General features: G+C 33.0%; 1 protein-coding gene across 2 annotated transcripts; it reads right to left on the reverse strand.

The window, feature by feature from the left end:
• Positions 1-6,481: 6,481 nt before the first annotated feature.
• LOC148871444 (immune-associated nucleotide-binding protein 9-like) lies at positions 6,482-13,427 on the reverse strand. 2 transcript variants are annotated; one of them, XM_088973844.1, is made up of 6 exons: positions 13,249-13,427; positions 12,212-12,430; positions 11,313-11,590; positions 10,037-10,201; positions 8,804-8,932; positions 6,482-6,933 (listed from the first exon to the last, which is right to left on the reverse strand). In XM_088973844.1, the coding sequence occupies exons 2-6, from the start codon at positions 12,405-12,407 to the stop codon at positions 6,700-6,702; spliced, it is 1,002 nt and encodes a 333-aa protein (XP_088829970.1). In that variant the 5' UTR covers positions 12,408-12,430; positions 13,249-13,427; the 3' UTR covers positions 6,482-6,699. The 2 variants fall into 2 exon arrangements, with proteins under 2 accessions (XP_088829970.1, XP_088829971.1); XM_088973845.1 differs by having other exon boundaries at positions 12,198-12,430; positions 13,249-13,334.
• Between the last annotated feature and the right edge of the window lie 322 nt (positions 13,428-13,749).

Consider the following 13,749-nt stretch of genomic DNA (forward strand, 5'->3'; position numbering starts at 1 on the left):
CATTGAGGCCCACGAGCAAATTTGAGTTTATGGGGGGTAGACCTAGAAGCTCATGCAAATTTTAATGTCTAGAGCTTGTATGGATTATACACTTCGTTACCAACACATGGACCATTATGTAACCAGAACCCATACTCATTTACGTAAAGCAGATATTGGCCTGTTGTGGATGCAATATATTCTGCATCACTCTCTTAATATAGGTTGCTTCAATGACTTTAATATATGTTTAAATCATAGTTGTGATACCATTTTAGAGATATGGGTAAACACGTATTCAATATGGATTACTAGTGGGGAACCAAGAGCTAAGATTTTAAACTTGAAAGAAACTATTTGTACTAGACTTGTAAATTTACATGTATCCTACTAACCTAGTACATATGTACAAAGAAAATGTACATTCTAGGACATGCACTAATAAAATCAAGTTAGAGATTGATTCATAAAAGGATTTTTGTGCCACTGTTATTACTTGTATCTCTCATATGCAAAGTTCTTTTAGGTTGTGTTTGGTTTGAAGGAAAAGGTAAGGGAAGGTAGGGAAATCTATACAAACCTGTATAGGTTTCCCTACCTTTCCCTTCAAACCAAACCCAACCTCAGTTATTACACCTGAGGAGTTTCATGGCTAGTTGTAGGATCATGATCAGTTAGTTACTTTGATATGCCATGAAAATGGTTGTTGAAGATCTATAGCAATGAAACTCTATATGTTGGGTATTTCTGAGTAATTTTATGGTTTTAAGAATGTTCAATAAGGAATTTGCACCCTCAATCAAAAGAAAGTCTTATTACCAAGAAGTAATTCAGGATTTTGGTCAAGAATCCTAGGGATTTTGGTCAAGAATCCTAGCTGGACTAGGACTTTGGCAAAGAAGTCCTACTAAGGTTAGGACTCCTATATATAAGTCTATTGATGACACTAGGATGAGTATGGAAGGATCCTAGTTGAATTGGAACCCTTATTGTCTTGATTGCCTTGAAAGAATTTTAAAGTAAAAACTGAGTTTCAAGTAATTTTTCAATTAGAGCAGAACTCTTGTTCAAATTCCATTTGATGGTGATAGGTAGAGATAGTGACTCTTTATATGGTGATAGATAAAAGAACTCCTAGTAATTTCGCAATTTTATGTTGCATGTTAGGGGCCAATGTGATAATTCCTAAAACTTAAGGTTGGACCTCTTTACAGTTTGAGGAAAATTTTCTAATCCTAATCATAAATTAGAGAAAGGTTAAAAGATTTATATCCAAAAACCCTAATAAGATCTCACACCCTCTTAGAACTCTGCTTCTCTTAATATATAAGATATTTAGAGAGCTTAGAATGAATGGTATGATCAACCTTAGAGGAGAAATCAAACCAATGCTTCTAGAATCGAGTGTCGAAAGGTCACAAGTAAAGAGAGTAGTGTGACTTTCATTGTTGAAATTGATTTAACCAATTGGATTGACATTGTTTGTTGGATTTTCCACTAAAGAATTTTAATTTGGGCATTGAACTTAAATCTCTACATATCGAAATAATTAAAAAGAATATTCAGATACTCCATGGTAATCTCTGATTTATAATGAACTGAATTAGTTTTCTTTCTTGTAATTTCACTTTCATCTCCCCTTTTACCTATACTTAGAGAATGGTTCTCTAATCTCTAGGACCTTTGTTTAGACTCTCTAAGACATCATATAAATTCAAGATACCTATCAGAACTCATGTAATAAGAAGACTTCCTGGTGATGCAAGATTGAAGCTAAAGGGAAGGTTGCAAAAGATCAAAAAAAAAAAAAAAAAAAGAAGGCTTCAAAGCATGGACAATGGAGAATCTACAATCATCTTTAGGTAGCTCCTAATTTCAATTAATTAGTTGGTCTTGATCTCATTGAAGTGATTTCATTGGGTAGTTCATTAGCATTTAGGCTAATATTAGTAGACAAGTTATGCATATAGAAGGATGGTAGTAATTGAGAATGCTAGATTAAGAATGGGGGCGGGCCATGGCTAAGGGTTGGGATGCTCCATAATGACTTATGTGACCAGGGTTCAATTCTTGAAAACAACCTCTTTGTATGTGTACTGGTAAGGCTGTATACATCTATCCCTCCCCAAACCCTACATTGGTTGGGATCCTTGTGCATTGAGTTGCCCTTTTGTTGTTACTTCAGTGTAGTCAAATTGATTAGAATTTTTGCATATTTTACTTAGTATCCATAGATCAGTATTCTAGTCCATATATTTTTGTCTTCCAATTCATTTTAGCATATTACCCTTTTTATGAAATTCATTTAACTTTTAAAGTAAGTTGATAAATAGCTAATAGTTAGTGTTTTTTAAGAAGCAATTAGTTTTTAGGGTGTATTGTTCTAATTAATTTCTCCTTAAAATTTATAATAGTTAAATACTTTTTTCAATCATTTTATTCTTAAATCTACATTCATTTAGGCTTAGTAGATAAATCACAATAATTAGAGTTAGTTTCCTTTGCTTGTTTTATGCTAAGAACTCTAATTTTTAGATAGGATCATTCTTGTCAAATTCAATTTCCACTTTAGATCACATGTTTGTTAGAGCCACTTTTTATATTGTCTCATTATTTTCAGAATTGATTAATTCACCAATGGATTCTTTTTCTCTCTTTGGTTTATTGTTTTGATTGCTTGTTTACATTTTAACATGTGCAGTTATTTTCTAAATAAAAAAAAACTAGAACTATTTTAATTGTTATTTTGAGAATTCATCTTTTTTTTTTCTTAACTCCAAACAGGCCTAGTGGAGGGGTGGCCACGGTAAAATTTTATTGATTTTCAACAAAAAACCTAGGAGGGGTTGAGTATGCCAGTACCACAATTTCTAAGGGAGGGAGTTGAGAATTCAACTAAGTAGAGGCTGGTTTCATATGAGGCATGTATGGGGTGCTAATAGCTTTTCACAACATACCTTAACCCCTTGACTAAAATTCCATGATTTACATTGGGTGAGTGACCAAAAACTAGTTTTTTAGTTACACCAACTTTTCCTCAGTTATTTATTATTTTGTAAAAAATTAGGTGATTATTATATATATCTTATTTATTACTTATATATAACAAAAAATAATAAGAAAGTAGATCTGGGTTTTGAACACAACCCACCCTACCTTTGAATGCAGGGAGGGTAGGGCTGTGTAGGGTTTTGTATTTTCATGTATGAAAAGGGTCTGAATTCTCGAAATCCAACTTGTTACAGGTTTTTGAGGCGGATATAGGTTGGGAGATTTAAGAAGATAGGTAGGTCTAGAATTACAAAACCTTTCCTAAACTTATCTATGGAAGAAGAGGAAGAAGGAAGAAGGTGGTTTGTCGAGAGGTTAGGGCTTATCAATCCCATGATATTATAATTTATTGTGATTTTACCATAATACCCCCATTTACACGTGAATGAGGTCGCACATGTATTCGGTTTTCTAGATCAGTGCTTGGGAACAATGCGTTTCGATGTTCTGTGTTCTTCAGAAATGACAAAAACTTAATTTGGCCCAAGGTATACAGCTTTCCCATTTAACTTAATAATAGTCATTTGTACTCCCATGAATTCATTTTGCATTAAATCCACGAGATTTAGCCACACGACTCCTGGATATATCCATTATGCTTTCAAATAGTCCCGACAGATTTAGTAGAAATTGTCACGTCAAAGAATACCACTCTTTCCAGCCAAGGTTTTTAAAACTGAATCGGTCAGGAGTTTTGTTTTCGAGTCAAATGGTTCGATTGTTCAAACCAAATGATCGGCCATTCTGAAAAATAATTTTAAAAAAATAAAAAATGGTGAAAATCATTAGACGATTCAATCACTCGGGTCAACGATTTATTGACCAAATCAACATTTTTTTTTATAAAAATCCAATTTTAAAAAAAACCAATTCCCCATTTTTCCAGTCCAGTCCAATTTTGAAAACAATTGTTTCAGCATACTATATACCATTCAACACATCAACCTATCCACCAATAACACAAACCCTTTTTGTAACTGCTTTGATGCAATGTGAATTGTATCTGAGCTACGGGAAAGAAAATAAATAATTAAAATAGAGAAAGAGGGAAGTAGAGAGAAGAGAGAGAATTGTTCTCCTCTAGAGTCAGATTTATTTGTTGTTTATTAATGAGACCACTCTACCATTGTTAATATGAAATAGCTGGAGGTAGCAATTTGTGTTATTGTGATGTCGTGTCAAGGTTGGGGTATTTGGATATATGAATCGACACGAACACGAAATGATTAATTAATCGTGTCAAATTTTCAATCACGAATGCAACTTGTCGATTATATGTATAACAAACATGTTTAATTCTATAGTAAATGGCACGCATAATTCAAATTAACACAAAATCAATATAATTAGTTTGTTTAAATTAAACAATAAATAGATTTAAATAGTAAAACAAACAGTCAATAGTCCATTATCTAAACAAATTCATAAAAACTATTCAATTTCAGATTATAGGAATTTTTTAGATAAGCAAGTCATTTTGAAATTGGCATGCTTATCAATCATATTAATGAACACAATAAGGCCTCATTCACTTTTCGGTAAGTGTACTAAATTTTTTCTGGGAAATACTTACCCAGGTAAGTGCATTTATCCATGTTCTTTTATTTCCTAAGTAAATAAGGCAATGACCATTTTAATCATAAAAATTCATTAGTAAAAGGGGCATTTTTGTCTCATTCAAGTATTGGCAACTTTCCCCCTATGTGGAAAAGTTATTTATCCATTTAGGAGATGGGTATCACTTTCCTAGATAAGTGGTACACAGTAAAATAAACTTTCCCTGGTCCTCACATAAAAATGAAAAAAGAATATTGAAATCTTGGTCAATGAAAACCAAAATCTCATTAACCAACTTTCCCTCCTCTCAAAATCCAAAAAATGGACGCTCCCTTAAGTTAAACCCAAACCCACTAGCTTTTGTCATATTTTAGTTGTGTTCATGCATTATGTAAATATTATTATTAGTCCTAAGAACGACCACTTTAGTATACTAACAAACTCGTAATATTCTGATAAACATAATGTTAAATAAAAGGACTCTACTACTAGGGGTGATCATTTTCAACCAAGCCCATAAAGTCAAGCCTAGCCCAAGCCTCCATCAGGCTTATAAATTTTAGGGTTATGATTAGGCCCAATTCTTCAGGCCTAGTCCAACCTGCACATCCATATAAATATTATAATATGACACCTATAATATAATACATACTATATATAATATTTTATATTATATAATGCCTAAAACAAATTTTATGCACATAATATATGACATATAATGTAATATTATACACATTTAATATTTTATACATAAAAGCTATATGCCTGAACTGGCATGGCGTGGCCTGTTCTGCCCCTTGATCACTTCTATCTACTACCATGCTTACATTAATTCCTCTTAGCAGCAGCTATTCCTTGTTTGTAGCAGCTATTCCTCTGGCCTGTTCTAGCCCTTGGTAGTCAAAATTGTGTTTAGTTAAGATTCTTCTCCAAAACTATCTGAAGAGTTGGGTTGTTTTATTTTTATTTTTAAATGTTATACTCACTAGTCTCTAAAATATTGTAAACACCAAGATAGACATTTCATAATATGCTTCAGAGACAATTGGATACATTGGAAAGCTCAAAATAAATTCCAAAAGAATTATCATTAACACTAAATATAACTTATAGATGATTATAAATAAGCCATATACATATAAGAAGCATAATGATTTATATGAAGTGTGAACAACACATTTGGTAAAAGTCCAAACGCGATGGAAGAACTAATATATGCATTTATTTATTTTAGTTCTCAAAAAATTCAATATAATTTACATTAATAATCATATATATATATATATATATATATAAAGAGAGAGAGAAGGAGATTTTAATAATCAACTTTTAACATTCACTCATCACAAGCATATGCTAAGAAAATAAATTAAAAGTTAAAATCAATAATCCATGTAATAATCATTTACCAAAAAAAAAAAAAGAATCTATGCAACATGACAATTAATTGGAGCATGGTGTAGTGATGAACACAGTTCGAAGTATCAACACGTATTGGCTGATACGTATTGGGAGCACCCCAATATGAGCTTTCAGATGGTGTATGGTGTATTGGGGTTCTGACTGGTTCAGAGAGTAGAAGAGTCTTAAACTGACCCTCCTGAACCGGTTTTATAAAAAATAAAAAATAGTAAAAAAAAAAGGTCCAATACTGCCCGATACACCTCTACCACATATCAGGAGTATCAATATTTAGAGCCTTCGTCATGAATTTGTTATATTTCAACCTAAGAGGTCAAAGTTCAAGTCTTCTTACTTACTTGCACTTTTCATAGTAAAAGCACAAGTAATAATGGATTTATTATATTTCAACTTAGGGGAATTTAATAACAATTTGATTGCTTTTTCCTTTTTGGTAAGACAATTTCTAATTGCTTGGCTTAAGGGAGCAATATAGTCAACAAGCTTCATAACTCTTTCCTTTCTAGTAAAAAGATAGGCCCTATTACATTACTGGCATAAAATATTTAGATACATCACCCCCTGTTTCCAGTATTTCGAACACATATCGTACCATACATGGCAATATTATCAAGGCAGCTTGCCTCCTTTTATGGTCTTATTAGTCTTTCTCTCTCTCTCTCTATATATATATAAAAGCTTTCAAACTCATTATGACACCACACAGGGGCATTCATCATCACTCTTATTCATCTTTTCAACTTTTTTCAGAAATTGGTCCTTCTCCTTCCTTAACTCCGTCAACTCCTGGACAAGATTTCTGACTTCCCCAGCCGATTTTTGCCTGTCCATTTGTGCTTGTTTTATTGCTTTGGATAGTGCAACTTTTTCTTGTTTCAGTTCTTCTTGAAGCTGAGAAATTGTATCCTCGAACTTCTTCTCCAGCTGCATTATAAAGATAATTGTGAACAGGTGACATCAGGGGAAACTAACACAATCAAATGTGGGCAGATTACAATAAGATAAAAGGAACCACCTGATTAAATAAACTTTGGTTTGAAACAGACTAGCCACCTGTTTAAGTGGTAAAACTATGACTCAAGTTATCATTCCACTTTGTGTCATGTCGAAGTCTTACAATATTGAGATAAGATGGAATTTCTGCATGAAGGCCAGACTACACTTGACGCGAGGTTTTGAGCCTCGACTCGTGAAGCACGAGGGAAGGCAGATCAATATAAGACTCTCTACCAACAACCATTAATTAATTAGAGGTAAGTGTTGGATGACATTCTTAGTTCAAAGTGGCACCCAACCTATATCTATATTATACAAACAATATCCCAGAGAGAGGTCAAAAGAAGAAAGGAATCGTGGTGGTAGCAAATTCCAGTTTCCATTCTCCTTATTAATAAAAATGCTACTCCTTTTGAGTAAAAGGGTACATAGGGGGTGCAATTTGGCCTTCATCTGGTTATTGGGTTAAGATCAATTCTCCCCCAACTCAGTCAGTCAACCGATGTACGTAATGACATAGATGCTTTTGTGATGGCTCATGAATATAGAGAGTACATGCGTAATAAGTAGCTGATGATGTTTTTGTCAAGGTTTGGGAGAATGAAGAAGAATTTATTTCATGAAATTTATTTGCACTATAAATGCATGAGAGTGCAAATGAAGAAAATGCCTGGTTTAACTTTGTTTTGGGTTTTACTTTATTCTGACTCATTTCTTTATTTACTTTATTTGTATTGCAATCAAACAAAATAAGCTAAAATTTGAAACAAAAATATGTCAAAATTTACACTCAAATCATTTGGACTGTCATAGTTTTGCATCGGTTGTATTTGGTTGCAATGCAATTTTATTTGCACTAGTACAAATGCATGGGAGTGCAAATGAAAAGAATGTAAATTTTGGCTTAATTTTATTTTGGGCTTTACTTTATTCTGTTTCACGTTTTATTTTATTTCATTTTTACTGCGATCAGATAAAGTAAGGTAAATTTTGAAATAAAAATAAATCATAATTTGCACCAAAACTATTTGCACTACTATGATTTCGCATTTTCACATCAGGACAAATAAATTTGCATCGCAACCAAACACAGCCATCAGTACAAATTTGTTTGCATTGCAACCAAACACAACCTTAGGCTCAGTTTGGAAGGAATACAAATAGAAATATGTACATTACAAATACATACAAAATATAAGGTTTTACGCTCTACATATTTGTATTTGTATTCCTTCCAAATGGAGCCTTAGAGAATAAATACCTATTATCACTTGAATAGGCCATGCAGGATTCTCTGCAAGCGTGCAAAACTTTACACACACTTTGAATGCATGGGACTCTAGCTGCACATTAGGCTCAGTTTGGAAGGAATGCAAATATAAATATATACAATACAAATACATACAAAATAATAAAAGATGTAAGACTTTGCATTACAATTTTGTATTTATACTTCTTCCAAACTGAGCCTTAGGAACAACTCCCCATGAATTTAACAAACATATACGGGAGATATTCCTAATTTGTGACTGGATGCTATGATCATAATAGAGGTTTTTTCTTGCTCTGAATAGGTATTTTTCTTCACCACCAATCAATCACGCCTGGTTGGTGTTGATGTTTCATTGAATGGCCTGTGTTGTTTCATGACAAGACAAAATGGAAGTCTTTCATAGAAAGTCTACTTCCCCTCTAAGACTTCTATAATTATTAATGGTATTTTCATTATTTAATTATTTTCCTGTAATATTCCAATTATCTGCAAACCAATGAAGACTAAAGGATCAAATATATATACCATTTCAGTCACTTGTTTGAGTTGTTCCTCATATCCCTTCTGCATCTTCTCTTGCATCATTGATATCTCCTTTTCAGTTTTCCCTTTGGACGCAATTTCAAATTGCTTACGTTGCGACGCAATTTCTTTCTGTCAAACAAACATTGCTTGCATAGTTGCATTATACAACTTTCATGATAGAATAACAATCAATTTCACAAATTAGGGCATTCCCATTTCATGTATAAATGCCACAACAGTACTACACAGGTGTTTTTTTGAGTTTAATGGTCAAATTTCTGTTTGGTTTTGAGTCTGTTTTGAGTTAAAATCATAGTTTTCAAAATCAGACAAGAAAAACTGGGAATCAGTCACTTGACCGGTTCTGTTTTCCCCAAAACCGTTGATTTTGGTCAGTAAATTGCTGAACTGGCCAGTTAACCATTCGAATGTTTTTGACATTTTTTATATTTTTTAAATTTTTTTATTTTTTGTTAGAACGAGCCGACCATTTGGGTTCGACCCGGTAACCGGACCCCTGACCGGTTTGGTCGCTGAGTCGGTTTTAAAAACCATGGCTAAAACAGTCATAAAGCACTTTGCATAGAAATCTGTGCAAAGGATGTTTCAAGAAAGATCAATTTGATGTTTCTTGCTCCGAAAGGAAGAGTCTAATGGTTGTGGTGTTGATATAGATGCAAGAACATACATTTCTCATCAAAGTACAGGTAAGGGTGTCAATGGACCGGTTTTGGATTGGACCCCATTCAGCCCATAATCAATTTGGAAGGATTGGATGGACCAATAAGACATATTGGATTGAACCAATTTGGTCCAAAATATTTATTAGATTGGATTGGACCTGGTCTATCCATAACAAATTTATATTGGATTGGGTTGGATTAAGCCAATATCTAGTCCATTGATATAAAATAAGAATATGTGTCAATAGACTGACTTTGGGTTGAAACCAATTTCAATCAAAATGAATTTGAATAGATTGGATGGTCCAGACATTGAACTGGACCGGTCCAAATTGATCTAATACATTCATTGGATTCGATTGGACCTGGTCCATTATAATAGATTCACATTGAACTGGAACAAATTGGACCAAATCCAGTCCAATTGACACCCTAAGTATATGATTCAAATGCAATCAGTGGTGGTCTTGGTGTTTCAAGTATAAATGGTGTTTGAACCCAAAGCATTGAGGGTTGCTACATCAATACCAAGCATAACCCTAATCCTTACCTGTAATTTAATAAAAAGTTCATTTGTATATGGCTGTCCTCCATTATCCGTAATGACCTTGTCTACAAGGGAAATCAATTTGCAAACTTGCAGTTCCCGCTTATTTGGATCCTTAGTCTTGTTATCAAAAAGTGCCACTCGATTATTACATTGTTGAAGAATTTCCTGCATCAATTCAACAAACAATGAACATTTCGATATATTCAAATTAATATATATTGTAAGCACATTTCTTTTAAGTTGATGATGAGTGTAAAGGAGAACACAATTTGAGAATAAAGTTATATATATATATATATAGAGAGAGAGAGATAGATAGAGATAGATAGAGAGAGAGAATAATGGTATTTACACCAAAATACAAAAAGAAAACTCATTCCCAAAAAGGAGAATAAGATAGATAGAGAGATAGATACGGGCACTCAAAGTTCGGTTAATTAAACCATGGGTTTTTTTTGTAATCGAATCGGTACTACCGGTTTTTGGAAAATCGGTAACCGAAATCAACCGGTTAACCAGCTAATCAGTTCGGTTAACCATCAGTTTGGTTTTTCGGTTTTTTTAATTTTTACAATATATATTATAAAAATATATAATAAAATATTATAAATATGTATACAATATTATATTTTAAATAATGAATAATATATCATATATTATAAATATATATTTATATATAATGCACATTTATTAATTTATAATATATAAAAATATAATATATATAATATATATAATATACATAAATATATATAAAATATATAGAAATATATGTATATCAGTCGATTTGGTTAACTGTCGGTTTTCTATATTGGTTAACCAAAACCAAACCGACCAATTCGATTTCAAAGTAAATGACTAGGATGCAAGTCTCTTAACTTATATATGTTTTTTAAAATACATGCATAATAAAGTAATGTATGCAATAAATCGTCATTAATTAACACAAGTTAAGAATTTGACTAATATTAATTAAGTAATAAAGGAAAATAAGAGGTTATGAGTTCAAATCGTATTAAATAATGCATTTTAAAATTTCAATTGGTTAAGGACCTGGGCGGTTTCATGAAACCTAGATCAGTTCACTGGTTTACTGATTAAACCGATTGACCAATCAGTTTTCACCAGTTTTTTAACAAAAGCAGTTATTGGGGTAAGGCCGAATTAACCAAGGTCCCAAGTCATGATTCAACCGGTCCGACCGGTCATTTCGGTCTGGTTTTTTAGCTTTTCCGCACATACACACCCACATATATTGATTCTAGATGTTAAGCATTACCTGCAAAGGCTTGGGACATTCATCCAAATATTCCTTGAGTCCCTCATCAGTGTCATCATCTAACGTATCACCACCAGTAAAAACAACAATCACGTAATCTGTAATTGTATGTCCAAAGAGACCTTTTATGACTCGAACTGCAGCTTCTTCCTCTACTGTAAAACGGTTGTTAATGGAAAAGACGAAAAGCATTGCATGGATCCCATTCTTTGCAAGATCAATACACTTAACAATCTCTTTTTCAATAATTTGAGCCCCAAGCGCAAAATCAAACATTCCTGCAAACACTTGTCAGTGTTAGGGTTCGAGTTTGAAAGGCAGCATAGATTATGTATATGTCTGGCAATCGATGTTGCAGATGCAACACCGTTTTCTTAGAAAATGGTGCTGCTGATATGGGTGGGTTAGAAGTACTGTTTTCTGAGAAAACGGTGCATTTTTTTTATTTGAAATTGTTACTGTCAGGTAGGACGTTTCCTGGATCAACAACTTTTTTTGTTTGATAGGCACCAATGTTCCAAGAAATGTTTTCTGCACTGCTACCTATTATCCAATGCCACATCACTGCCTTATTGGTAACAACGAGCTGCAGCTAGTCCAGGAAACGCCAAATTTGGCATTGCTCCAAGCCATGCTTCCCGATTTCCAAGTCATGACTTGGAGTACCGTTTTCTATAGAAAAATGGTTCCAAACAAATAACTATTTCCGGGAGCACCATTTTTTCCAATGTAACGCTGATGTAGCACCATTTTCTAGAGCAACAGCAACGATTCCAAACAGACGCTAAGAATGTGCAATGAGTAAATTAATTAAACAACTACTAATCACTCCAATTAATCCTATTAGCAACTAAATTAAAGCAGAGTAGAAAATGACTAATCAACCACAGTATCTCCACCAGGTGTGTCAATGACATTCACAGTGCGGCCATCTTGAAGAACAGATGTGTTCATCTGAGTAGTCTTTGTAACTGAATTAGAACTTCGTTTCGATCTGAAGGCATTCTTTTTAAGAATGCAATTGCCAGTTGCACTTTTGCCATTACCAGTACGCCCAAGTAAAACTATGGTAATATTGTTGGGTGAGGCGGCCATTATGGAGATATATACAAAATTATCTGCAAAAAACAGTAGAAAAATGAATTCAATGTACGTAAAAACTAGCTAATATGGAGTTTTAGCAAATGCATGCTTTAATTAAATTTCAATGAATTCTATGTACATCACCCATTATACTAGAATTCAGTTGGACTAGAAGATGATATTAAACTCTAAATAAATAAAGAATACAGTTGTAGTCTTTGAATTAATTAGAATATAAAGTGTGATATATATTTTGGTAGGCACCGACCTCTATGTCAATAGAAGAGGACCAAGTATTCTTCCATGGCATATATAGATTGTGTTTGGAATTGGTGTAAATCAAGAATGATGTAAGTATTTACATCAGCTTGGTTTTATCCGTGTTTGAAAAGAGTGTGTAATAATGATTGACGTAAAACTTTATCCAGTTTAGTTTTTCATGTGTTTGGATGGAGTGGAGTTTTACGTTGTAAATAAATATAAAATCTCATTATATGTAAAGTTTTGCATCGATTATCGATGTAGTATATGTAAAACTTTATACCGATTGCATCACATTTTTCAAAAAAAATACAATGGTCACTTATAACAGTTTAGTGTAAAAGTTTATTGGTATACTTTTACGCTGATGACACTTTACACTAATTCCAAACACAGACATAAACTCTCAACAAGCAATGCAAACGATGCAATCAAAAGTCTACAACCATCAGACCTCTAAATAGGGATTCAATGGCAAAGAAGAAGAAGAAGCAAAGAAACAAAGAAACAAATAAACAATGAAATAGAGAAACTTTCAGCATCATAAAGGAAAATTCATCATCTTGGTTTAAGCATAAGAGAAATAACAAACCTGATGACTTTAAGTTGAGAAACTATGCAATGATTTTCAGGAAGGATGGAAGACTCTAATTTAGAAATGAGAGGGTTGTGTTAATTGATTTAAAAGTTTAGACATGATTCAAATTTATAAGGGATAGTGGATGTTCACTCAGGCGTGATTGGAGTATTGATTCCATTGCATTATTATTTGGATGCTAACCGCTAGACTCTATATTTATGGACGAGGATAAGAATCAACTTTTTTTTTTCTGATGGCATATATTCGATGGAAAAGTTAGGGCTGCAATGGATTGAATTTAAATGCGATTTGTTTAGTCGGATTGGACATTCATTTAGCCATGATGTTGGAATAGAGTTCGACTATGATATGGAAAAGATATGATATCTGAAAAGTATTTGACCAATAAATTGGAATTATAAAGGTAACAGCGAATTAGGTGTTATTTATCAAAATTCATGGGTGGGCTTTGATTGGTCAAAACTCTTTTCATACCATATCTTTTCTGCATCA

This window comes from Nelumbo lutea, chromosome 2 (assembly GCF_056320005.1).
Source record: "Nelumbo lutea isolate HS-2025 chromosome 2, American lotus-T2T, whole genome shotgun sequence".
Classification (NCBI taxonomy): domain Eukaryota; kingdom Viridiplantae; phylum Streptophyta; class Magnoliopsida; order Proteales; family Nelumbonaceae; genus Nelumbo; species Nelumbo lutea.

Excerpts from the sequence above, each read along its gene's own strand:
- LOC148871444 (XM_088973844.1), bottom strand. The coding sequence starts at position 12,407 with ATGGCCGCCTCACCCAACAATATTACCATAGTTTTACTTGGGCGTACT. Across the intron at positions 11,591-12,211 it reads GAATGTCATTGACACACCTG|GAATGTTTGATTTTGCGCTT; the intron begins GTGGAGATACTG and ends AAGTGTTTGCAG. Across the intron at positions 8,933-10,036 it reads AACTTTTTATTAAATTACAG|AAAGAAATTGCGTCGCAACG; the intron begins GTAAGGATTAGG and ends TTTGTTTGACAG.